The sequence below is a fragment of the Barbatula barbatula genome (assembly GCF_947034865.1).
Source record: "Barbatula barbatula genome assembly, chromosome: 7".
Lineage (NCBI taxonomy): Eukaryota > Metazoa > Chordata > Actinopteri > Cypriniformes > Nemacheilidae > Barbatula > Barbatula barbatula.
Window position 1 is genome coordinate 15091 of NC_136770.1, and position 27074 is coordinate 42164.

A 27074-nucleotide genomic window follows, 5' to 3' on the forward strand; every position below is an offset into this window, starting at 1 on the left:
AAATTTGAGGCTTTATGTACATAATTTCATTTACGTTATTATTTAAAAAATTTAAATATGATTGGATGCACAAATAGTATGCACACCTTACAATTCCAAAAGTTAAAGAGAAGTATCAGAACTTTACAACTATTTATTAAGCAATTGCATCTCATAACTCATATTTCACATAAAAATACTGCATATTTGCTAACAAACTGTGTACGACGGGGGTCGCTTGACACCTTTTACCTGGGCGCCTGCCCCAATTTAAGTTTTGACAATTTACTTTATTGTCAGTGTAATCATTTACATTGCAGTCTCACATTTTAACTGGTCCGAAAACACAAACACACGCCATACATTCGTGCAGAAATCCATGCCATCACGTTCAGACATTAGAGGAAATCGTCTCAGGAAAACCTTTGTCAAAGTCTGCAAAATTGCATTGTTTCTCTCTGATTTCCATACAGTGCATGCAAGTGAATAAAGTTCATGTTAAGTATGTCTAAGACGGGGCCGGACTGACCGTCGACAGTGTTGGTGGGGGGAAGATTAAAGATACCTTAATATTTGTAAATACCTAAATGTTTACCTTCCCCAGTATTGTTGCGCTGTTGGAATAGTGGTTTAAGCATGTATAGGGCATTGTGTTGCACACTTCTTGCACACAGCAGGTTTAGTGATAGAAAAAGGGGAGGGGCCTGTGCCCCATAGAGCTTTAGGTCAAACAACGCCCCTGCTGTGTAGTATTAAAAAAGAATTTAAAATACAAAAAAGTTTATTTCTTTTTTTCACCAGGGTTGTTGCAAAACCGCTTCACGGAAATGTTATGCTAGGAAACAGTTTTTGGTAAATTCATAATTAACATCTCAGTGAAGAAAAATGTTTCACAAAAACATGAACACGATTCGCTCGAACGTAGAAATTTAAAGCAAAAGAATCACACAGACGAACTGAAATACTTTCAGCGTCACTCAAAGAGGCTTGATTTGGGTCTTAATGGATTTAGAGTCTCTTCTCTCTCAAACCTCTCAAAGACAGAAGTGCTGTGGATTATCTGAGTCCTCGAGCGGATTTTCTTTAAACTGGGTTTCTTTTTACTAAAGGAAGATTTCCTGCGGAAAGATGTGTGTTTGGTCAACGCGACGCTTTCCTCTCGGCCGGTCGGGTGGTTTTGAGCTTTAAGTGGTCTCAGATTGGCCTGAAGAACTCTCGACAGTCTCCAGCGAGTCACGTCCAGAGCATCCGCGTTCTCTGCGTCAGTTTCTACAAACGCGCCCACGATGTCAAGAATGTTTTGCGCAATATCGTTCTTCAGGTACTGACACGCTCGTTTACCGTTGTAATCTCGAGCCTCTATGTCGGCCTCAAAAGCTCCGACTAATAATTTCACCACCTCAATGTGACCGTGCATCGCCGCTAAATGCAGAGGCGTGTAACCGGCGCTGGAGCGCGCGTTGATGTCCAAAGACACTTGTTGTTCTTGTGCGAAGTTGACGAGCCTCGCGATCAGTTCGTGTTTTCCTAGCTTCGCAGCCCAGTGCAGACATGTGAATCCCGTAACGAAGTCTTTTCTCATGACGAGGGTTGGATCGCTGACGAGCAGCCGGTGGAGACTCTCCCACTGTCCGTCAGACGCGCACATCATCCACTCGTGTTCCATGGGCTCGAGCGTCACCGGCGCGAGCTCGTCATCGACACGCGGACATCTACCGGAGACATAAAAGCGACGAATCTGCGTCGTGCCGCTCGATAAATCCTCGTCGAAGTTTTCAGGCGTGTGACTGATGGAGTCCGACTGATATTCGTCTGTCAGATTATGGATCAGACGTCCATATGCTCCCGGTCGCTTCACTTCACTTGAACATGACGAATCAGACAAAATCGCGTCTGAAACTGCCGCAGAAATCTCAGGTCGTGTATCGTTATGTGATCCTTGTGTCTGGGTTATTTTCTGTTCTGATTTTCGCTGTGTTATCGTGCTTGAGTTGCCCATGTCTGTTCGACGGAGTTTCTTCTACTGTTCACGCCCTCTGAAAACGGAACAGAAATATCCGGTTTTGATTTCGCACCTGCCGCATTATTACCTAAGAAAGGTGAATCACCTTCACGTCTTTTACTTCTGATGTAACTTTTCCCTACTTAGAGGTGCTCATCTGGGACATTTCATGTTGGTCTTGATTCTTGAACTCGTTGTTGCTTTAAATTCCTATTCAAGGTAAAACCCATTTACGACTTTCAGGAATGGCACGTTTCAGACCAACCGTTTAAGCGTCCCGTCGTTTTTTAATGCAGAGTTCGTTGTAATTGTCGATCGAAACTGATCTATTAATATCTACGTTTACTGTCATCACTCCGAGGAAACAAACAGAAACCACTTATTGGTGCCATCGGATGTTTTTACTGAACACTGCCTGTGATTCATTCATGTAGATAAGGTAATGTCAAAGTATTTAGACAGTCCTGTGATTTTGTTCATCGGTTTTATTCCGGGCTTGTTAATACTCTTCAGCAGATAAAGATGATAAATTCGACAGAGAGGGTTAGTTTACTTTTCTTTCCTTTGTCAGTCAAGTATTCACAGAAGAGATGTTAGAAGTAGTTTTTTGTTAGGAAGAATGTTCCACCAGGAAGGAGTGATTACTATCAATTCATCATCCAGAGCTGGTAGAGCTTTTATTAATAAGCTTGATATATGACTACTGTAACGAACATTTTTATGATACCTCTAGGTATGTATATCGACTTGGGAAATATTATGGATATTTATAGTAATGCACAAAGCATTTTACTCCGTAAAAGTACAATTTTAAATGTTGTACATTTTCTAAAGATACTTCCCTTTTACTTTAAGCAATATTAATTTGTTATCTGAAACATAACCAGATTGCGACTGAAACGTAGAGCTGTAGTGTCATGAGATGGCTATTGTCTATTACTCAAACGTAGCGCCAAATACACAATAAATGAACCAAAGAAACATTTTACAGGCCAACTCCACTTGTACACACATTTGTGTGAAATGGTTTTCTGATAAATTTTTCCATTGTTTCTACATGTTCGCATTTTAGTTTTAGTCCTTAAAATGAAGACAAAACACTATAGACTTCAAAGTATTCTTATACAATATGCACATAATCAGCAATTTAGATTTTGGTCTGAAACGTAAAGATCTTTAGTTGTTAATGGATGAATTAAAAATGCAGTGTGACATTATTGTAAACCGATAAAATAACTCCTGTTAATACATTTTCTGCTATTTTCTTCCAATGACTAAACCAGAAATAAAAACAACTGCAACACAAAAATATAAGTTTTAGTGACCAGGTTTTAATTGAAACATTGGTGCAACATCATTTTAATGTCACATCACAGCATGACCTGTAATGTTCACAATATTTACAAAACTGCTGTTAAGGACATCTTAAAAAAATCAAATGAAACGATAAGAAATTATGGACTTTAAGAAACTATGCCTAACCGCCACATCAAAGCTATCAGAAACGAAGAAAACCAAGTGCACAATATACTTTACAAAGTCAACTGCTGTAAAGTACATACTGGTGAGAAAATATATACTCATAGATACATATTGAAAAACAACATTGACATCAGAAAGGGTTGTAATACCATTCAGATACCAACGGTAAAAGAGCAAGCAAAGAGAAAGGAAAATAAAATTCTACACACTCATACACAGAGAAATGAAAGAAAAAGACTCACGTAGAAATGGAGAAAGTTCTGGGCACATGAACACAAAATGTGTTTGACCTTAAAGAGTTGGACTGAAAACCGAGCTCCATTGCACTGACAACAGAGTTGACTTCACCAGCAGACGATGTTCTTACGGATGGGCCGTGTCTCTGATCCGGCTTGGATGGTTACTCTGCACCTCTGACACAATTTCAATATTGCACTTTATTTTGTAGTGGGTTTCTGTAAAGACAGATACAACAGATACAACATCTGCTGTTCAGCTGGCCTCATCTTAAAGTTTTAAACATGCCGACGGATGCAAGCACAGTCTCCTCATATACAGAGGTTGAAAAAGTATTATTGAAATAATTTCAAACTCTCGTGTGGATTTTCCATTATGCACAACCTGCCTGCATCCAAACTCCAACATCCTCATGGTGAGCGAGCCCAATTTCGCTTCGAGTTCTGCTGCAATTTTAACCATCATCGCTGTACGTTTATCCTCTACTGGTCATAAATGAATATAAAACGGCAACCCAAGACAAAAGCCAAGTCATTGACTCCTCTGAGAACTTCAATCTGAATGAAAACAGGTCTTTCCTGAGTCTGTATGAGGTTCAACAAATCTACAGTTCATCTGTGTCTTTTAATAACACAGCACTCAAACACATTAATGCAAAAACACTGGGCCACGATAAATAAAGGGGAAAAATATACTGTTTTAACGGAATAATACTGACGTTTCTTATATCTATGTATGTCTGCATTTACACTCGTATAAGGCTGTACCAAGTATGTGCGTAGGGTCACATTATTGCCAAGTTTCAAAATAAATAGTGTCATGAGGCTCCTAAATTTAGCAGACCATTAGAGTATGAATCAACAACACAGCAGCTTCATTAATGCTGTGAGAAGACTAGCAATATATACAAAAAAAACTAAACAAACCTATTTGTGTTTCTACTGTTAGGAATTCATAAAGTATCGGCATATTAGTGTTTAGTTCTCAAAGATCCGAACTATACAGTCCAAAACCTCGAGTCTGCCTTGCAACACGCACCTTATAGGCTGGTGAAGTCCACTCCGACACACACACACACACACACACAATCAAAATACAACTCTAACTCAAGCTAACAAAAGTCTCAGGTTGACTCTTATTCATTGTAATGTCACTGGGCCTTATGGGCTGCTTTGTGTTTTATACAGCTGAAGATAAAGTGTGCATTAAGTTGGCTTGTACATGTCATTATCCTACAGTATTTACATTTCTTGCCACATTTCTACCAATGAAATCTTTGACATTTCTGTAATGTCTATATACACATTAAAAACTTATCAGAAATATTTGGACTGTCTGTGTTCGTAAATGCAGTATTTCTTTTTTCATATTTTTATATTTCTCCTTGTTGACTAGAAAAAATAGTTCTTCAGCAAGTTGAATTTGCTGCCTTTTCTAACTGCCGGATCCAGCACCTGTCAGTCACTGGGTGAGGGCGGGGCCATGATGACTGTAGCACCATGCTGTAGCAGAGAGAGAGAGAGATTGGAGTCTTGCGTCACTGCTGTTATCTGGAGATTTTCCTCCTCTTGGGTTTGGGCAGTTTGATCTGGCGATCCGCATGAACCTGCAGACAGAAAGAAAATTTAATTCGTAACACACCAAATCATCTGTCAGCCGATCGGTGACGTGTAGAAGTGTGTGTGGTACTCACGTTTCCAGACATCTTGTCTAACTCACTCATGGCCTCATGAATTGCAGCTTCTAAATGATGATTCAGATTTCCAGCCCTGCAAGAGAGATTAAGAGGAAACATCAGCGAGACAATAGCATCAGCCTTAATCAGACACACCTGAACCAGTTCATCAAGGTCTCGATCGCCATGTTGAAACTAAGCTCTGTAGGAGAAGATAGAAATGTAAGGAAATGAATATGCTCTGATGTAGGGGTGTCCCCGGCTTAGGATTTACATTTTAGAATCAGAATCTTGCCTAAAGTTGAATCATGTGCGTGTGTGTGTGTGTGTGTGTGGTTCTGTTGAACACAAAAGAAGATATTTTGAGGAATGAAGGAAAACAAACAGTCCTGGGGAACTTTTGACCACCATTTTTTGATCATCCTTTTTCCTACTTTGGCAGTCAAAGGTGCTTCAGAACTGTTTAAAATGTATTCTGTACTGATCTAGCAGCAAATGAGATGAAATTAACAAATGCTCCATTTTAAAAGTACCTAGCAGCAGAATTTTTAAAAGTTGAAAGCGGTTTAACAAAGCTTGGCTGACACCAGGGATGTTGCTTGTTGATTAAATTGCAGGGGGGTTGGTTTGCTGTGGGGTGGTCGAAGATGCGGCCTTGCACATGACGCATTTTACTTTCAGTTTTAAAATAGCAGCTATTCAGGAACGGCAATTGCTTGCATTAATGGTGGGTTAAATATTAAACTTAAAAAAAACACAAAACTATAAAAAAGTACAATGACAATTGCTTATATTAAATACAGACCTTACAAAACGAATAATCACAGCACACATCAAGCTAAAAATAAATGACAAACGAAAATAAAAAACATTTACGTTAGAAAAGTTGCCTATATAAAAAAACAGTAATCACGGCACACATTGTGCAACAAATAAATAAGAAACTAATAAGAAAGGAATACGAATAAGAAAAACGTTTATGTTAAAAAAAATTCTTAACCGGCTTACATTTTAAATCTCAATATTTATCCGGTTTTGAGATGACAGTGCTTCCATATTCTTATATGTCCAAACTAACCCTAGACTTCAGCTTTTTCTGTGAACTTTTGATGGCGTTAGATGAACAGCCACAAGAGACGGACATCATGTGTAAACATCCTGAGAATCGCGCTAGCCAGACTTTAAATGATGCCGGCTAAAGACCTAAAAGATTGGTTTGAAGATGAAAAAAGTACCAAGCAGAATGTTTTCTCACAATTTCATTTCTAACGCATACAGTGTTTAGGGCTCTCACATCTATCAAAGCAGAAATAAAACCGCTGCTGATGTTTTTTCATCAGGTCGCGCTCATATGTACATTGCATGCACTTATTTCGTCTATTCAAATGAAATATCTAAAAAAAATGCAAATACATTTACCAAGCCAGGGTATATGGCTGGGTAAATGTGTATGCTTTTTCTGATATTCTTTGAAGAAATCAGGACAGAAGTTGTCAAAAGTGGACAACATAGAGGGATTACAGCAGCAGGTGTAAACTGTATGTGCCTCTCTCGTCCACTTGTGATGTGATCGACAAAAACTCATCTTAATACCAGGCATAAAGAGGGCCTTATAAAGACTACAATGAGCCGCAGTTGGGGGGCAGAAGAACCACATGCAGCTTGATAGCCAAGGGTTGTTGACCCCTGGGATAAGTGCATAACGTAACAATTCTGGATACATTGAAAATCACAATTCTGTTTCAAATAGAGATTAAAAGTACTACTAAAAGTAATACATGATTTACTAGAGCAGGGGTTCCCAAACTTTTCACCCTGCGATCCCCAAAACTGACTCGAGACCCCCACTATCCTCGGAGGTGGTTTATGTATACAAACATGGCGCGCAAATGCGCACATGCACCTATTCTACCCAAAAGCGGATGAGGACAACACAAAAGAGTACAGTCTAAAACAAAATATTTTCTAGTTATTTACCCATTACTTTACTTGTTGTTATACATAAACTTTGATCTATTACTAAACATGGTCGAATTTCATCAAACTGATTAAAGTATTGATGGATGTGCCTCTTTTCGTACCTGAGGACAATGGCACCTCTGAGTGGGTCGCTTCTCCGCCCTCCCTGCATTGTCTTTGATCAATATTAATGAGTGTTTTATTTCGACAAATGAGAACGTCCTAAATTTAAAGCCTGAAAAATAATCTGCATGCACATGGGACTGTTTAACCTGGTGTTGTAAATGGACGTGCTGTACCAAACATATCGCGGTTGATGATGTCATTAAGTCCTTGCGGACTGGTTAGTCCACCCTCACTTTGGGAACCCCTGTACTATTTTATTTTGGGTTAGTTTACTTTGATTTACAATTTATACATATTTCATGGTTAACCTACAGAAACTATAGTGATTTTTTTACAACAAAAGCATAGGTTAACTCAAGTGGTTATTCTTTTTGTTTTACTTTAAATGCAAACTTTTAACTTCCTAAAAAATATTAATGCATTAAAGTAACTTGTATATGAAATGTTTCTACAGTAAAACAAATTCATAAGGTGACACTTGCAATTTAAGGTGTTTAGCAATATTTATCAATTTGCCTGACATCTACAGATTGCTTGAAGGGGTCTTTAAAGAAAAACCCAACTGATAAACATAACACAGTATTCTCACCCGTAAACAGTTTAAAATAAACCGAAAACATGAAATGCTGGGCAACTTGATGAAAAGCTCTGCATCTCTATTAGCGCAAGTCCAGTGATACGCAGCACACATTCTCGTGAGGGGTTTTCAGCCTAATTACAGATATAATTGCGCACTCGCCCTACAAACTGCAATTGTCGGTTTAGTTTTAAACCTGTCTAGTTAAGATGTGAAGCATAATCAGAACAATGTAACACAATCCTGAAAGCAGTTTTGTTGCCAGGCTGTATTGACTATGTTGGTCTGTTATTTGGTGTGAGATTAGTTTGGGCAGACTGAGAGCTTGTAAATGTGTGTGTCAAGTGTGCGAGTTGGCAGCTCTGCTTTAATCCCAGTACTTCTGTGATCAGTTGACACCGATATAATCGCTCCATCTTAAAGTGACAGTAGCCTTATATACCTGCTGCTATCTGCTGTAGTGTTTAAACATTACAATTTTATCTTTGTGCGGTCTACATTTTCAGTAAAATTTGTCTGGAGCGCTGCCCTACAGCAAGAATGACAATACATCGCCATTAAAGCTTTACTGTCCAACACACTCACTTTCTGTTTTTCCGGCTGACTCTGTCCAGCGCCTGAAGGTCCTGTGTTAGCGATTTTAGCTGCTCCGGCTCTACCTGAAAAACGTTCAACAACAGCAGATATTAATGTAACACCAGAATCTTATCAACATCTGCAAGATTAACATCCATTACTGATGTTGTTCATGTAAGGTATGTGAAAACAATATGTGTTGCACAAAAATATGTAGCCAGTAACCTTACTTGTAAATACTGTGGGTTTGTTCAAATTTACTTTTTAAAGGATGTTTTAAACACGTAAAACTACCAAATATCAGTGACAGGTGAACGTAGCATCACATTCCACGTTTCTTGCAGCTAATTCGTTACGATGACAGAAAATGATGTTATCAAATCCTGTCTGCTTTGGTGTGACTGGTTAAGACAGGGGTCGGCAACCTTTGCCACCAAAAGAGCCATTTACGGTTATATGTGACCTTTAAATGGCTTGAATCACACAGATTATGCATGTAAGGAAGTAGTTACCTAGTTGCACCACTAGGTTTTTTATTGTATTTAGATGTTAGAAATTGTGAACATTTTTGTTCTTGGCAAGAAGTGAGGGTGTTGCAATAGGAGAGAAACGTCGTAAAGTTGCTGATTTAATTTGATTTCAGCTTTTTTCTGTGAACTTTTGTTTTGGCTTTTGTTTTTGTGCTGTTTGATGAACAGCCACAAGAGACTGTCCACCCTCCTCATAATGGTTACGAAATGATGTCCATGTGCGAAGCGCGCTAGCTGGAACAGGATTTAAACTATGCCAGCTAAAGACCTAAAAGTTTGGTTTGAAGACAAAAATATTTGGTTTTCTGCTGATGTTTTTTCTGTCATCTCAGGCCGCATTGAACATTGCATGCACTTATTTAGTCTATTATTCGAATGAAATATCTGAAAAAGCTAAAACATTGTGTATACTTTTTCACATATTTCTTGAAGAAATCAGGACAGAAGTTGTCAAAAGTGGACAACATAGAGGGATTTCAGCAGAAGGTGTAAACGGGTATGTGCCTCTTTCGTCCACTTGTGATCCAACCAAAACAAATCTTAATATGAGACATAAGCAGGGCCTTATAAAGACTGCAGAAGAGCCACATGCAGCTCGAGAGCCACGGGTTGCCGACCCCTGGGTTAAGTGAATGACGTGCTCCACCCCGTAACAGTTTGTGGCGGTACTGAACCAAGTCCGGATCCAGGCCTCGACTTTGTTCCATCTGGACAGCGAGACCTAATGAAGCATTCAAACTATTCGGACTATTCCTATTATTTAAATTGAGTGCGTTTACAGAACCGAGCTGTACACATCATACGCACTCGCAACATTTATGTTGATGATCTTGCTACAATATCCTCTAATATGTTTATGTAGCGCCAAATGCGCTTCATTTTAACCCTTTCCGCTCTGTGAGCACTACTTCTCCCACCTATGTCGCAGTGCGTAAAGACATACTGACAACAAGAGAAGGTAAATAAATAAACCCAACAGGGCAGAGGGAGGGAATGGGAGTCATTCTTCCAGGATTGTGACGGGACAGGATTTTCCCCCAGTTTCTTTGTGGGACTGGGATGGGATCTTTTTGGTGGGAGTGGGACGGGAGAGGTTTGTCCTGTACCATCTAGTGTACAGGACACACTGTTCTAATGACCAAAGTGAATAGATTTGTATAGTCTGAGCAGTCGTGCTTACCTTCGCTTGTTCAGAAAGTTGCATGCTGGGATTGTGTTCATGTTCTTCTCCCATCAGTTTATTAGGCCAAGGAGGGAAGCCTTTTATTGGCCACACCAATTCGCCTACATTAAAAGCCCTTGGCCTGTAGTGCAGAAGGTCGGCTGAAGGCGAGTCGGGGTGACGAAGTTCCTCCTCACTGCTCAGACTCTTGGTGTCGGAGGGGCTGGGCGCACAGTGTCCATTAAAGTGTCCATTAAAGTGGGTATAGTCTTTCACCAGTGGTCCCTCCAAGCTGGTCGAGGAGCCAGGCGACTGGTCGTCTCCGGTGAACGGTTCACCGTAGGCGGCGCGAGGCAACGTGCCGTTTAGCTGAGAGCAGCGCTCCGCGGGATCGCTGCGTTCTCTTGCGCTGCTGGTGATGCAGTTGTTTAATTGCAGGTTCCCGCTTTCACCCATCTGAGAGCCGACAGTGTCACGAGTCTGTCCTGTTGTGTCCACCGGACACATCTGGCCCACAGTTTTCATGACCCTTACTCTTTCTACTTTGCTACTACATGATCCGGTGTGTACCTGGGTAGAACACTCAAGAAACTCTTCCCCTCTCCAGTGAGGTTGGTTAGGCTCATCCCACTGCAGTCGCATCGGTGTGGCAGCACTAGGCGAGCGAAAATACTTGTGCGTGTCTCCACCGTCAGAAGTATTCTTCCCTTGCTCTGAGCTCCTGCGCGTGCGTTTGGCGAGCTGAGGTCGAGCCCGGTGAGGCTGGCTTATAGAGTCTGTCCCATCTGAACTGCGTGGAGCGTGAATGACCGCATTGACGGCATGAGGTAGGCTGAGTGGCTGGCCGATGGAGGCGGTGAAGGCACTCATTGCGCTGAGCGCTGGGACGGGGCTCGCCTGTGTGCTGCTGCTCTCACCGGCAGTGATGGTCACTTGCATGCCTTTGCCAGCGGCATCTACTACCGCCCTGTAGATAGCATCCACCGAATCCACCGAACTCTGACCTCCAATGGCTCCTGCCATGGTAACATCACCCTGTAGCTTCTGTGCACTGTCTCGGTAGATCCCCGTGGCCCCAGAATGAGATGTCATTGCAGGCTGGGAGCTGTCAGACATGCACCCCTGTACAAAAGGCAAAACCCTGTTAGCCCTTCAGAGAGGAATGAGTGTATTCACTATAATGAGGGACTCACCTGATAATCCTGGTACAGGCATGGCAAGCTGTTGGGGTTGGGAGCAGTACGGTCTGTAAAAGGAGCTGCTGGGAAGGGATGCCCCTGACTTTGATATGTGGAGACCCCGTGAATTCCCTGCAGTGCCGGGTGCATCTGCTGTTGGTACAAGTGCCCTGTGGCAGCCATGGCGCTGGGCATCTGATGAGCGCCACCAATACTGCAGCTCAGCGCTGAAGGGTTACCTGTGGACAGAAGAGGTGTTTCGCTCACCAGCTGTTCACTTTACGGGGTTAAACAAACCTTTATTAGGTAAAGTCTGCGTACTACCTAATACTAATAATGTTGTTCAAAACTACAGTACTTATGTTGGATCATGTTCATGCAACAGCATTCCTTTCAATATGCTAATAAACACAAAGAAATTGTAAACAAAAAAGAAAAAGAAACAGAAAATAGCAATTGTCATTACAATGTCAGAAAGATTTAAAGTCCTATTTGAAGCACATTATTTTGTTTTCTATCCAATGAACTTGAGCTGTTTTTAAGTGGTAAGGATGGGCCATTGCAACTAAGAACGTTGCTTTTTATTTAAAATGGACTGAACTGAACAGTATATATTTAGCCACAATGTGAATGCTAACATGCGAGATGTGTCCAATGTGTAAAGTTTGCAGACTTAATCGTGCGTTAATCGAGACTTAGTTGTACTGGTGTTGCATAACAGATGCTGTGTGTCACACAATGATGGCTGGTCCTGTGTGGACAGTGCCTGTGATCTACTGTTGTCAGCGGCTGCTGGAGAGGTTGCCATGGAGACAGCAGCAAGATGATTGCTGGTGCGTTCCAAAGTATGATTCACAGACACACAGACAGAGAGCACTGAAGAGGTCAGGCCAGAAGATGAAGAGTCGCACAGTAGTGCTGCACGATTAATCGCGTATTAATGGCCCGTCTAGTGTGATTATGATAGACAACGGTTCCGATTATGTGTTAATGAGCAGCTTGTTCGGGAAACATGGCAGTAAATGAAAACACTGAAAATCATCTGAAATCACGATGAGTTTAAAATGAGTAAACTCATCGTGAGTATAAATGAGTACGGAGTCCTTCATATACAGAGGACTAATTTCTTCAAACTTTGATCATCATCGTACGTTTGATTACCAGACTAACAGAATATGATGTACACAAGATCAAACATTCTTATTTTTACTTGGACAGATCAGATGAAGTAGATTTGATCTCTATAACCTTACACAGAGTTTACAAGCTATGTGTCATTTTGTGACAATGGCAAACATTAGTTCTCACGTTAACAGAAGCGGCTTTCATGCGTTCACCGCAGGAAACAGGTCAAATATGACTGGTTCATTCTTCACCAAATCACAGGAAAGGCCAAAACCACATGGCCGGATCTAGGACCTGGCGATATAGCTAAAAAAAATCATCTATATAATGTTGCGAATGACATATCGCTTATTGCTCCCCGAACTCTTTGTAAGTCGCTTTCGCTGCTAAATGACTAAATGTAAAATGTAATGTTTCAAATCATTGGATATGAAAATATGTCAGATCTCATCCACTGTTTACTGACCTAGTAGGGAAAAGTAATGCAATGGGAGTCAAAAGGGGGAGAGATTTGATTCCTGTGTGCAGCAGAACAAAGAAATGTATTCAGATTTGAGTAAATTTGACCATCTTCCTCATCAAGCAGAATTCCTAAAACCTTTCATCTAGAAAAGCTGCTACAATCGAATAGGTCAACATCATCTATTGAGACATGTTTCTCTTTCTCGTTTAGTAATGGATGTAGGTCAATGACTAAGCATATAAATCAAACATTATTTCTAGTTATCTTTCAGAAAATATCAGATATTTCCGGTGGTTAAAAAATATGCATAAATTATACAAACGTTGTGAAAGGTGTGGCAGGTGAGGCGAAAATATGCAAATATCATAGGTTCATATATCTGTAATTGTTTGACCTATGTGTGTAAAATTGATGAAGAAATACAGAAAAAGTTTTGTTTTATAGAGTAAGAAAGGAAAAATAAACGATTACACCTTGGAATTATCTTACATTTATTACGTGACATATTTACTTTACGTTGTCTGATGTTTTCCTTTACGTTTTGTACATTGTTTATGAACTTTTTTACAAGACAACAAAAAGAATCTACACAGTGAAGTCGAATGAAAAATCTTTGAATCTCACTATCTCAAAACTGCTCAAATTGCAGATAATACCTTATCATTCTAAGTTGGGTAAAATTATTTATGGAAATCACAAGCAAGATATTTAATGAGCACTTAGAATAATAAATGATGAAATCCATTTCTTTCAAAGATTTAGTTCACAGAAATAACGTAAAAAATGTATTCTGGTCACTTTAGACCCCTGTTGTGCATTATTTTACCTCTGTATTAAATTTTTCCCAATTAACTGTAATGCTGTTAAATGTTTTGGTAATATATAGACTTAATAAATAAAGACTTATCATAACACAGACAGCAACATGTTTATTAGGTTACTGCCACTTTAAAAAGCCGATAGACCTCCACTTTACGTTTACATCCACTTACATAACCAAGGAAACTTGTTTAAAGGAAACTTGTGTGTTGTTCACATAATCTTGTGTGCATTTTACTGTTAAAGCCAATTAATACGTGAAAGAGAACCTGGTTCTTGTCTGTGCACAGGTGGGCGTCGGATGTGTGCAGCGCACTCATAAGTCAGAAGAAACGGCTGTCAGTCAAAACGCTTGAAAGTTTGACAGGCATACCTTTCTAATGCATGCAAATAATAAACTATGGTAATAATGAATTGGTCTAAAAAAATTATAGACTGTCTGCGCATGGGCTGTTTATGCAATCAAGCTTCATGTCTATACAAGTTAACTTTCAATTGTTATATTGATAAATAATGCTAGCATTATTAATATAGGTGTTTCGTCTATACATATCGTTATCGCTTTATCACTCAGCCCAAGCATCACACAATCATCTTGAGATGGGGTCGAGAGCTGCTAGAATGACACAACCTTAACAGCTTTCACTGTTAAATTAACAAACATTATATAGCTCTGGAATACTTCATTCTGATCAGGGATGCGCGGATCGATACGGACCATTTCTCCTAAACACAAACACAATGCTGAGGACGAACCCACTGCAACAACTGCAAAATAAAGAAAGCGCCAATCAACGATCAATTTTTCAATATTCTTCTTACCTGGGTCAGTAATGGGTTGCGAGCAGCAGGCATCAGTGCTGCTAGGCAGCATACAGTTGATGTTTGGCTGGCTGTGCTGTTGAAAATGAGAGCTGACATGTCCCATCCCGTGGTTTCCAAGTGGAACTTGTCCGCTATGGTTTATAGGCCCACAGTTCCCCATTGCCGTAGCCTGCATCTGGTTCAACACACCTGGAAACTGGCTGGGAACTGATTCTACACCAGGAATAAGCATCGCTTCTGTCTGGCCGTGCATTCTTTGCTGCACCTGCATGCTCGGATGGACTGCGCCAGAGGGCACACCACCCTCACCAAAATGCGCCCGACCGTGACTTACGAGGCCTGGGTTTCGGCCTCTGGCCATATGAGAACTGTGGTTGCTCAGAGATTGGAGTAACTGAGCCATTGAGGTGGTTGGGGGCAGTCGGGATGTTTTTCTCATCTGCTCGGCGGAAGTGCAGGGCGCCCTCATGACAGCCACATCCGTCTTTAGCACGTTAAAGTAGTTGTTCTCGTGGTTGCCAGCATTTGGAGGAAGCTTACGCTTACGGAGCGGGTCCCGCTGCTGTGCCATCAGCTTGTCCCGCAGGGCTGCGCGCCCACTCTGTCCCTCGCTACTCGCCATCATCATGGCAGAGTTAGGCGGCAACATTGGATTTAAAGCGCTGTGTCCTTCAACAGTCCTGCCAGCATCAGCCCCTCCGCCACTGCCATTTCCCCCTACTTTGTTTTGATTGGCTAGCTGTGCTTTGGCAGCAGCTGACAGGAGACTGCTGGCGGGAAAAGAGGCAGCATTGTGTTGGTTGAGGATCTGGTTCAGGGGCATGCCCAAAAGCCCTGGATGCTCCTTCTGCACGGTGTTGTTAACAGAAGTGGTGGGATACATGAGGTTCGGCTGACCGCTCATGGAGCTGCTTATGCTTGTCAACAGCTGATTGGGCATCTCTTTGTACTGGTGAAGACTATCCGGCTTGCCAGACGGGCTGGAAGGCAAAGCGGGTCTAGGAGAATTCATGGAGGACCTGGGCGAGCGCGGAGGAACCTTCATGCTACTGCAGGGGGGAATAGCAAAGCTCCCTTGCTCGGAGGAGGTGGACGAGGAGCGGGATCGCTGCGGAGACACTTCCATGCGACCCAAAGCAAGCCCGGACATGTGCACGGGGGAAGTGACGGGCGATGAAGAGATGGAGGAGGCTGTGACATGCTGAGTCCTCTGTAGGTGAGCGCCATGGCCAACCGGCCCTTGCTTAACTGTGGGCAAGGGAAGGTTGCTTGGCAAGGGGACAATGGCAGGAGGGATGTTTACATTCATCATTGGTACCTGAGCGTGGGAGTTGGGCTGGAAAGGGGGTGGGGGGTTTGGTTTATGTGGGATGGGATCCAGAATGCCAAGAGGGTCCTTCTCCGAGCTAACCTGTTTATTTTGCAGGGCACAGGGTGGAGGCATGGGAGGGGCGGGAGCAGGCGAAGCCTTGTGGTGAAATACAGTTCTGCTCGAGTCCAAGCTGGCTGAGTATTTGCACAGCGTCTTTTTCATGACGGGACTCTTGTTAGGGACCGGGGGTGACAGTGGCATGTTAGACCTTCCTGCCATAACGCAGGATGACTGCTGTGCAGCGGGGGAGCTGTGTATCATGACACCGGGAGAAGACAAAGGGATGCGGCTGTTGATGTGGGTTGCGCTGGGACTGCTGGTCCCTTGGAAGCCACCAGGGTTGTTACGCATAAACCTGTCAGGACTACCAATAACGTCTGTTCTAGGGGACAAAGACCCATCCCCAAAGGGTTGTGAGGGCGGACTCAACATGCCTCCGTGTCCGCTGCGGTACGGAGACTTCAGTCCTGGCTCACTGCTGCTCAGCCTCTGCCTGGAGTATCCAGCATAAAGGTCCTGCTGCTGTGGGCCGCACAGCTCTGGAGAGAAGTGTCGCTGCCCTGCTGCCATCATCACCTTAAATGGGTTCTTACATTCAGACTCGTGGGTTTTACTCCTTATTGCTCGAGACTGTGCAGTGGGGTTAGGGTTATTTATGGAGGTCACACCTGCAAGGAGAAAGAATTAGGGTCAATGATAGTTCTTCAGGATGGATCCTCAAATTCAAGATTTTTCCCTGCAGGTTTGTGATAAAAATATACAGTGGAAATGGATATAAATATAACCAATAAAAACCCCTTCAAATTGTGCCTGACAATTTACCTCATTTTACAATATTTCCATGAATAAATGACTGACAGAAACCCTTCCACTATTATCCAGTGTTAATTTTGATAGCAATTAAGTTTGTGTCATCTGCTTTGTTTTACCTTTGGGCTAATATTAAAATGATATTAATCGTGTAAATCTGTGTTATATTTATTCTACTAAAATCTGAGATGTTTAACTAAATCAACTGTAATTAAATGTTGTATACAGACAACGATATAACTATTTTTGCAATTTAATTTACCTTAAAATTATACTTTACTAAAGGACCGTTCACATAATATACGAACTAAAACGTTAATTGTAACTATACATATAATTGCATCCACACCAGCGGACGATAACGTTATGTATATTTTAAGCTCACACGCTGCATTGTTCCCAATTGACCAATGGGAGCAGTTTGACAGGCGATCTCACCAATCATAACGCCAATATTATATTACCTTTTAAAAATCATTCTGAATGAAAGAGAATACCAAAGTTCGCATCACAACTATACCAATACAGATGCACAATGTACGAATAACAGACGGAAGCATTCGGGAAGTGGTGTTTAAGGCGGAACAAAATACTTGATATATTACTTACATATTACATTTATGAATAAGCTGGCAAGATATTCTTTGTGTCCCTGTGATGTAATGAGCGCACCCTTAGCCTTCAGAGAGCACATTTGCAGTGACATTTGAAGGAAAGACATTTTCAGTAATGAAGTTGTTATAGCTATACTGTGATTGTTGTACATAACACCAATAAGAATTAAGACACTGATGGACTGTTATTCTTTTCTGTACTGAACTAATATATAAAAGTTCACTTTCGTTTTCACAAAGAAGGATCATGGCCGACAAAAAAAGTTACTCTGTAAAATTGCCATTACTACTAATTTCGGAGTAAATATAAACACCACATTAAGGTTAGCTATACAAGCGTGACATTAGTAGCCTACTGCGTTACACAAGTTTAGAATTATTTTAACATTATCGTCTGCTGGTGTGGTATAATATAGGTAAAATTATTTTTACGGTTATCTCTAATCCCGAATGTATCCCTCGAATGGATACTGCAGACCTCTCTGTCTGAAATCAGTCCTTTCCTTTTTCCATAAATTCTTCACTATTTCCCCAGAGAGCGCACACATTTACAATGGGGGCGCATGGCTGATACCGAAACTTTATCAGACATAGCAAAAGGGAACGAAGGGGTGCAGGGTTTTACTAAAATGAATGTACTGTACATGACCTATGACGCGTCAATGCTTTCGTTTTCATTCCCAAACGTCTTTTCTCCAAAATATGAGAACAAATCACAGCAAAGGCTGGATGTTCTCTCTTAAGGTGTGCTCATTTTAGGATGTAAAGCATATATTTTACCAGCGTACACACACTTGTGTTATTACATCAGTAATATCCCGCCGTAAACACACGTGACAGAAAACATTCTGATACTAGTACTGCACCTGTCTCTATTAAATGTATTATTTGTTCATTTATTTTAACATTAATTATTGCGATTTAACATTGAAGTACAGTATAACTGCGAGCTCTTATGTCTAACAGGTAGGAAATATTTTCAGCACTAATTTTAACTGCGTGTCTTTAGTAAATATCGACAGTAGTTTATTATGCCAAAAGAGGCATTCGCACTGGCGCAAGCTTTAAGTGAATCTGGCCCCATGTGCTTAAGTTTCAGTCACTGGATATGATGGCTCTTACTTGTGCCGCCCCCAGGACTGGTGAGCGTAAGGGAAGGAGGTGGCAGCTCCATGCTCTTGTGCAGCGTTGCCACAGCAATAAGCTTCCTCTTATGAATGCAAAGCTTTGTAACATCTTCATCAGCCTTTACATCCTCAGCAGTCCTCAGCTTCACCACCGCACCAGGATCAAAATTAAAAACCTGAGAAAACAGAAAATTCCTACATCTTACACCCTGCACTTATATCTGTGCAGTCTCACTGCGCCACACTTGAGTATCAGTATTGGGTATTGTCCACATCTCGGCACACAGACGCCATCATTGTGTCACAGTTACCGTGCAGTCTCAGTGTTTCGAATGGCTGCATTACAACCACAGTTCATGCAGTATTTGAAGGTAAAACACGTCAGAACTGACCTTGGGGAGAATGAGCGGACATTCCAGCCCACATTTACAGGTGCCATCAGTCAGCAGGTAAGACTTCACCTGATCAAGGCAGGCCAGCACTGATCCGCTTGGACTACACAACACACACATCAAATACAGTAAATCTGTCCAACAAAACTGAAAAGTGCAGATGCGCGTGCATCCGTACGTACCTGATATAAATGACACCTGTAGTCTCCAGCTTTCGCTGCCAGCCAATAGGCACCTGAGCGAGTTGCCCTTTACACTCTCCTCCAGCTCTCTCTTTTCCTCCATTCATGTTTACGGACCAGTGCTAAACTCTTGCCCGAGATCACACGCTCTTCTCCGTCCTGATACAATGTCTCATTCTGATGCTCAGAAGAGCGAAGCCAGATCACAACGTTCCAGATGGGACCGCAGGTGAGTCCAGCTCACAGTACAGACAGGCCACATACGGGCCTCATTACTTGAGCACTGAATGCAGACAGGCAATCCGCTGCTAGTGTCTGACCAATCAGAGCCATGAGAAGACAATCCTATAGCACTTCTGGGTTCGACATGAAGGGACCTGAGAGAACTAAACACATGGAAAAAATTGTGTAGCTCCGGCAGGCACAGAGACCCGCGGTCTCAGCGCTGTAGGGGTGTTAACGTCACGTGATGCGTCTTTTACTTAAGACAACACATTTCATGTTCTTGCAACACGTTTTCAGATCATCATAGACCGGCTCTCACTCCAGGCCTTTTGGTGCAGAACTTGCAAATTCATGGTTCCTGAACGAGAGAAAGAAAAAAGAAAGTCAGTGTCCGTGAGTTCAAATTTCCCCCCCCACCATGTCATTAATGCAAAATGTGTGACATTAGACACCTGACGGTCAGTATTAAATTATAGGATGACTCGTGAATATTAATTAGACTAATCCACGAAAAAGTTTTCAAAATGTGGTGTTCACTGGACAGAACAGATCATGAGTCCCTAAATGCTTTTCTATGTTGACTTGCATAGTCATTTGATGTGAATTTTCTGCACCTACTGTTCTGAGGGTCTGGCACAGCGAAATATTTTGCTCATCAAGCTTCACAACTCATACAACATTTATTCCAAATCAAATTGTTTATTTTCAGTTTGTTCTCAACATAGCAATATATTAGAGGCCGGCCGGCCGATTGATCATTTATTTTAGTTTTCACTTAGATTATGACCATTTGACTAATAGCTGTGTCTGCTTACAAACATAAACAAAAAGCATGCTTCAGAACAGTTGCTTAAAAGTTGAGCAATGTATTATTACCATGAATTAGACTGCTATCTTGATCCCTGTGAATGATCACGACAGAAAGACAGAACTGTAAAAAGTTCTTGTTTTATTGGCTAATTTTCTACAGATACTAATAACATTAAGAATGACCCTATAATCGGCCGATAAATTATTGTGCATCCCTAACAGATTTCATTATTAATCACGCTTCAAAATGTCACGGTTAATTAATCGTGAAGGCTCAGTTACACTGTGTGTTTATGTTGCATAGAACGGAACTCTTGCAACTTGCACAAAATGAAAACAAAGTTACACCAGCAAGGGCTCTAGAGTAAATTTACCTTTACAATTTGGTCGCACCCTTTTTTTTAGAAATCATAATGACCTTGTGACCTCGGTCGATCAATTGTTCTGTTAATTTGTCACTCTGTCTTTCAAAATAGTCGGCTATAGACCACTTCATATTTGCGCTTTAACACTTGTGAGACCAAGAATCTTTGTATTTGTTCTTTTATACAGTTGTTCGTATTTAGTTTTATATTCAAGTTATATTCAAAAATATAACCTGTCACTCTTCACAATCCTCCTTTATTGCCCTCTTTGCAAAAAGCTGTAATTTTATCTTTACAACATAAAATGAAATACAATCAGCTAGCTCAAAACTCAAAAGTAACTGAGAACTACTGCACATTGTCATAAATAAACTTGGAATACTAAATCTTACTAACACTCTTGTAAAATGGTCTAAGCACGCTTGTGTTCCGAGGTGTTTTGAGTGACTGATTTGATGGGTTCAGACAGAGGGTTGGACAGAAAGCATCGCGTGTTCAGTGTTTTATATATGAATTGTTTCAACAAAATAAATTGAGTCTTTACGTCGCGAATCGGACATTAGCAGACATTGATGCGTTATTTGTTTTTAGGACATCGCAAAATATAGAAGTTAACAAGGAAATAGGATTGAATCAAAAAAACGAAAACGATCGCATTTGCGAGCATTTAGGTCGCAGTCCAGAGCCAACGGTGCATCAGCTTTAAGAATTGTGCTTATCAGAGACATGGTGGATACAACACACACTAGATTAACTTTGGCAGAGATCAAACAGTAGGGCTGTGAAATTAATTGATAATGAATGGTAATCGTCAATTTTGGCCTTCATCAATTACAAAAACAAAATAATAGAGGTGAACGATTACCAGGATCCTCTCTTTTCTCGTAGTATAAATCCACAGAGCACTCTTTCCTTTACATTGGTTCAGCAGTGCTATTTCTTTACATTTATTTATCAGTTAAATTCAGAGTTCATAAACTTTTTTTTATTTTCTATGTTGTTTTAAAGGTTAATGAGGAAATGTGTTAAATATTCGTGACCTCAAAATTGGCCAAAATAATCGCGATTATGATTTTTGTCATTATCCAGCAGCCCTATCAAACAGCCAATCTTACATGTACATTCACAATCAAGCGCTTGGGCTTTCAGAGCAACAAACAAAGCGACATGCAAGTTTAACAGAGTCGCACACCGGACGAGAAGCGTTGTGTCGTCGACAGCTCGCAGGATGTGTACATTCTGTATGCACAAGCTCAAATTCAAAATGTACTCCTGATGCAAGTTAAAGACCAATCTAATTCATTTTGATGCTATTTTTATTAAACAACTACTAAGCTTTGATTATTTAGCGAATAGGCTCTTAATCACGTTGTTAAATCCATTATTGTTTGCTTTCAATGAAAACTGCAGGGAAACAAAATACATGTGATCTCTTAAAGGGAGAGCAGCATGATAACATTTACATTTAGTCATTTAGCAGATGCTTTTATCCAAAGCGACTTACAGAGAGTTCAGGGAGCAATAAGTGATATATCATATGAAGAGCAATAGTACAATAGGTGCTAATACAAAGATACTAGTTTCAACAAAAGCCAGAACAACACCTGTTGAGAGAAGAGAGAAAGTTAGTGTACTCTTCTTTCATTAGACAGTCAAGTATTCACAGAAGAGGTGTGATAAACATCTCTTTATTTAATGCTCATAAACAAGCATTTGGTTTGGGTGTTTGGTGTGTGTGTGTTTAGTGTGTTTGGTGTGTGTGTGTGTGTGGTGTGTTGTATTTAGTGAGGGATAGGGTGTTTAGTGTGTTTGGTGTGTGACATGTGTGGTGTGTGTGTGTATTTGGTGTGTGGCGTGTAGCGTGTGTGTTGTATTTAGTGTGGGTTAGGGTGTTTAGTGTGTTTGGTGTGTGTGTGTATTTGGTGTGTAGCGTGTGTGTGGTGTGTTGTATTTAGTGTGGGATAGGGTGTTTGGTGTGTGACATGTGTGGTGTGTGTGTGTATTTGGTGTGTGGCGTGTAGCGTGTGTGTTGTATTTAGTGTGGGTTAGGGTGTTTAGTGTGTTTGGTGTGTGTGGTGTGTGTGTGTATTTGGTGTGTGGCGTGTAGCGTGTGTGTTGTATTTAGTGTGGGATAGGGTGTTTGGTGTGTGACATGTGTGGTGTGTGTGTGTATTTGGTGTGTGGCGTGTAGCGTGTGTGTTGTATTTAGTGTGGGATAGGGTGTTTAGTGTGTTTGGTGTGTGTGGTGTGTGTGTGTATTTGGTGTGTGGCGTGTAGCGTGTGTGTTGTATTTAGTGTGGGTTAGGGTGTTTAGTGTGTTTGTTGTGTGTGTGTATTTGGTGTGTAGCGTGTGTGTGGTGTGTTGTATTTAGTGTGGGATAGGGTGTTTGGTGTGTGACATGTGTGGTGTGTGTGTGTATTTGGTGTGTGGCGTGTAGCGTGTGTGTTGTATTTAGTGTGGGATAGGGTGTTTAGTGTGTTTGGTGTGTGTGTGTATTTGGTGTGTGGCGTGTAGCGTGTGTGTTGTATTTAGTGTGGGATAGGGTGTTTAGTGTGTTTGGTGTGTGTGGTGTGTGTGTGTATTTGGTGTGTGGCGTGTAGCGTGTGTGTTGTATTTAGTGTGGGATAGGGTGTTTAGTCTGTTTGGTATGTGTGTGTTTGTGTTTGGTGTGTGGGGATGTGTGTGTGTGTGTTTGGGAGTTTGGTGTGTGTCTGTTGAATACAATAAATACATTTAAAAAAAAAATCACACTTCTTTTCATGGACCACTAAAGATATTACACTAATATCAGTGGTGGACGAAGTACACAAACCATGTACTTGAGTACAAGTAGAGATACCCAAGCTAATCTATTACTCAAGTAAAAGTAGAAGTGGTGCCTTTAAACTTTCACTTGAGTAAAAGTACAAAAGTATTTGCCTTCAATTGTACTCAAGTATCCAAGTACTAAGATTAGTTTTTATGGCTATAATGTCCTATTATCATTTTTGTCACAAGACTCTTGCTTAACTCCGTCTAGGGCTGGGCGATTTAGCAAAAAAATCTAATCTAGATTTTTTCTGAACATTTGACCGATTCACGATTTCGATTTTTTCGTTTTTGCTTAACTAGTCAACTTAAAACATAACTAAAACAATAAAGTACTGAAATAACATTCTCTTTATTAGTAATTTAGTAAAAAAACATAAATAAGGAAAGTTTTTGTATTTTAAAACATTTCTTTATTGTGCCTAGTTGTTTTTTTTCAGTGTACTTTACAGTGGTCAAGAAGGTGTAGAAGTACAACTTTGCAAAATATATGATTGAATAATAAAAGCAACTATAGTTTAATTAAAAAAAGTGAGGCTCATGTATGGCAGAAGAGTACGACTACTCCACAGGTCAGTCGTCGTGGAAAAAAAAGATGCGCTATAAAGCTGTTCCGACACTTTTTCGCGTGTTTCAGTGTACATTCGGGGAATTGCGGCTTCTGTAAAATGTTTGCGGCTTGGTAACTTGTATCTTGGATCAACGGCGTGTAGCATATTTATGAACCCTTGCTTTTCCACGGTGTGCATGGGAACCATGTCCTTTGCAATATGAAATGCCACAGCATTTGTTATTTCTTGCCATCGGTGTGACTTTCTATCATATGCAATGGCGTTGGAAAATGATGCCGCTAATGAAACCTGGCGTTGTGCATTTCGATGTGTATCTGTCGTCTTTGGGTGGCTGACTGTGTTGTTTTCATCTCTTAATTTTGTGCATTCGAGCCATTCAGCCTAATGTCTCTGTCGCAAATGCTGAAACAAATTAGTTGTGCTGCCACTGCCGGTTGCAACTGACTTTCGACATATCTTGCATTTGACGAAAGTTTGTTTGAATCCAAACCATTTCCAAATCACTGAAGTAACATCACTACCTTTCTTTGATACAAGATCATCCTGATGCGAAGAGCCAGGCGTCTCCATGATGTTAGTCGTTAACTTCTACGTTACTGATTTCTCACTGAGTGAGCGGTTGAGACGCGTTCAAGCGCGCCATCAAGTGGTATTGACAAGTATTTCCAACGTATCTAATTGGATGTGCATGATAAACTTTTTTTTTAAATCTCGATGTCTCGATTTAACAAAAATTAAATCGTGTTAAAACGTAAACTCGAATTTATCGAAAAAAATCGGAAAAATGGCCCAGCCCTAACTCAGTCTATGTGAAAACTCTTACGTCACTCTTGGCACACCAATCTATTAATAAAATTACATTAATTAGTCAGACAGACACTGATGTCTATTTAAATTTTCATAAGCCCAAAACCTTGAAGCCAAACAATTTCCTTTAGGACAAAATTAAATAACAGGACTTGAGAGCAGTTTCGGTTTAAAATTTATTTGTAACAGTAATCCAAGTTATTATTTAAACTTTTAATGGAACAAAAGGATCGTAAAAGCAAATATGTACTAATGTAAGTGGATTCACTAACCCGTATTACAGCACATTCTCGCTAAGTAATCAGACATTTCTCCAACTTTAATTCTTGAAAGCAGATTGTTGGTTATGTAAGTATCTAGCCCATCTTCATTCCTGATAAATGAGACAGGTGTATTCCTCCTCTCTCATTCTTTTCACTCAGAGAAGGCACTTCAAAATGAAAGACTCGTTCTTTTCAACAATTTTAAAAGAATCACGTAAGGCCATGGGTGTTGTGGCAAGTTAGATTCTGAGATTTTTTTCTTCCATGATTTAACTTATAAAGACATTGGCAGTCAAAATGTTATGCTGTTGCATACAGTTGCACTGAATCTTTTGTGATGTTGAATCGTATGTTTGCGCTAAGTAGATAACGTTACAAGGCGACAACAGGGGCAAAGCAAAAGTTCAAAACAAAGCGCGCAAAGTACTGTGATTGGTGGCTCGTTTACCAGTTAAGTTTTTACTGACCAATAAATAAAAAGGAACTACTGATTTTGAAAATGTAGTGAAGTGAAAAGTAATATATTTGACTTTGAAATGTAGTGGAGTTAAAGTAAAAGTCTCCAAAAATTGAAATACAAAAAAACTACTTAAGTACAGTAACGAATTACATTTACTTCTTTACGGTCCACCACTACACAAAAACACCACAGATGTGATCATACACAAATACTCCAACGATGTCTAATCTTAAAGAGGTCAGAGGTCATTCACTGCATAATCAACAGTGTCTATTCGTTTAAACCACAGAGTCAGCTGTGAAACGTTAACAAAACATGACTGTGTTTGTTTGCGTTTACATGATGAGGAAAGTATGTCACACTGTATGCAATTCTCTGTTACACATGATGTTCATTTATGAGACAGTCAAACTCACTAAGTGTTTAGAAACTTGAATTGTGTAAATCAATCTCTGAAATCAGTGACACGCATGTGCGCTTCTGATCCAATCACAAAAAACATCTAACCTGCAGAGATGAACCAAACTATTAAATGAATGCCACAATGATCCCTCACACGTGGGTGTGAACATCAGCTATAGCACATACATGACATACCAAGATCAGACCTCCCAAAAACCCCAAACTGAGATCAGACCTGTGAACATCTGAACAGGAGATCAGACCCTTTTATAGCTGAACCTGAGATCAGACACACATAAACCTGAACCTGAGATCAGACCCTTTTATAGCTGAACCTGAGATCAGACACACAAAAACCTGAACCTGAGATCAGACCTTTTTATACCTGGACCTGAGATCGGACCCGCAAACCCCTGGACCGGAGATCAGACCTCACAAAACCCTGAACCTGAGATCATCAGACCCTCTTACACCTGGACCTGAGATCATCAGACCCTCTTACACCTGAACCTGAGATCATCAGACCCTCTTACATCTGAACCTGAGATCAGGCCTCAAAAACACCTTGACCTGAGATCAGACCTCACAAACACCTTGACCTGAGATCAGACCTCACAAAACCCTGGTCCTGAGATCAGACCCGCAAACACCTGAACCTTAGATCAGACCTCACAAACCCCTTGACCTGAGATCAGACCTCACAAAACCCTGGTCCTGAGATCAGACCCGTAAAGCCCTGAACCTGAGATCGGACCCGCAAACCCCTGGACCGGAGATCAGACCTCACAAAACCCTGAACCTGAGATCATCAGACCCTCTTACACCTGGACCTGAGATCATCAGACCCTCTTACACCTGAACCTGAGATCATCAGACCCTCTTACATCTGAACCTGAGATCAGGCCTCAAAAACCCCTGAACCTTGAGATCATACTTTTTTATACCTGGACCTGAGATCAGACCCGCAAACCCCTGGACCTGAGATCAGACCTCACAAACCCCTGGACATGAGATCAGACCCGCAAAAACACCTGAATCTGAGATCAGACCTCACAAACCCCTTGACCTGAGATCAGACCTCACAAACACCTTGACCTGAGATCAGACCTCACAAAACCCTGGTCCTGAGATCAGACCTCACAAACCCCT

At 40.9% G+C, this 27074-nt stretch overlaps 2 protein-coding genes across 2 annotated transcripts in view; both read right to left on the reverse strand.

Annotated features, from left to right (window-relative positions):
* sowahcb (sosondowah ankyrin repeat domain family Cb) lies at window positions 1–3299 on the reverse strand. Its single transcript, XM_079459753.1, has one exon. The coding sequence runs from the start codon at window positions 1976–1978 to the stop codon at window positions 953–955; it is 1026 nt and encodes a 341-aa protein (XP_079315879.1). The 5' UTR covers window positions 1979–3299; the 3' UTR covers window positions 1–952.
* mbd5 (methyl-CpG binding domain protein 5) overlaps window positions 3293–27074 on the reverse strand; it is a 25956-nt gene continuing 2174 nt past the window's right edge. Inside the window, exons 2-10 of the mRNA XM_079459752.1 lie at window positions 19213–19795; window positions 19031–19133; window positions 18634–18814; window positions 14713–16755; window positions 11499–11722; window positions 10324–11427; window positions 8623–8696; window positions 5394–5469; window positions 3293–5306 (exon numbers count right to left, since the gene is read on the reverse strand). Of these exons, the coding sequence (XP_079315878.1) occupies window positions 5247–5306; window positions 5394–5469; window positions 8623–8696; window positions 10324–11427; window positions 11499–11722; window positions 14713–16755; window positions 18634–18814; window positions 19031–19133; window positions 19213–19319 (3972 nt within the window). The 5' untranslated portion in view covers window positions 19320–19795 and the 3' untranslated portion in view covers window positions 3293–5246. The remainder of the gene's footprint in view (window positions 5307–5393; window positions 5470–8622; window positions 8697–10323; window positions 11428–11498; window positions 11723–14712; window positions 16756–18633; window positions 18815–19030; window positions 19134–19212; window positions 19796–27074) is intronic.

Coding starts and splice junctions, on each gene's coding strand:
- sowahcb (XM_079459753.1), bottom strand. CDS start 1,978: ATGGGCAACTCAAGCACGATAACACAGCGAAAATCAGAACAGAAAATA.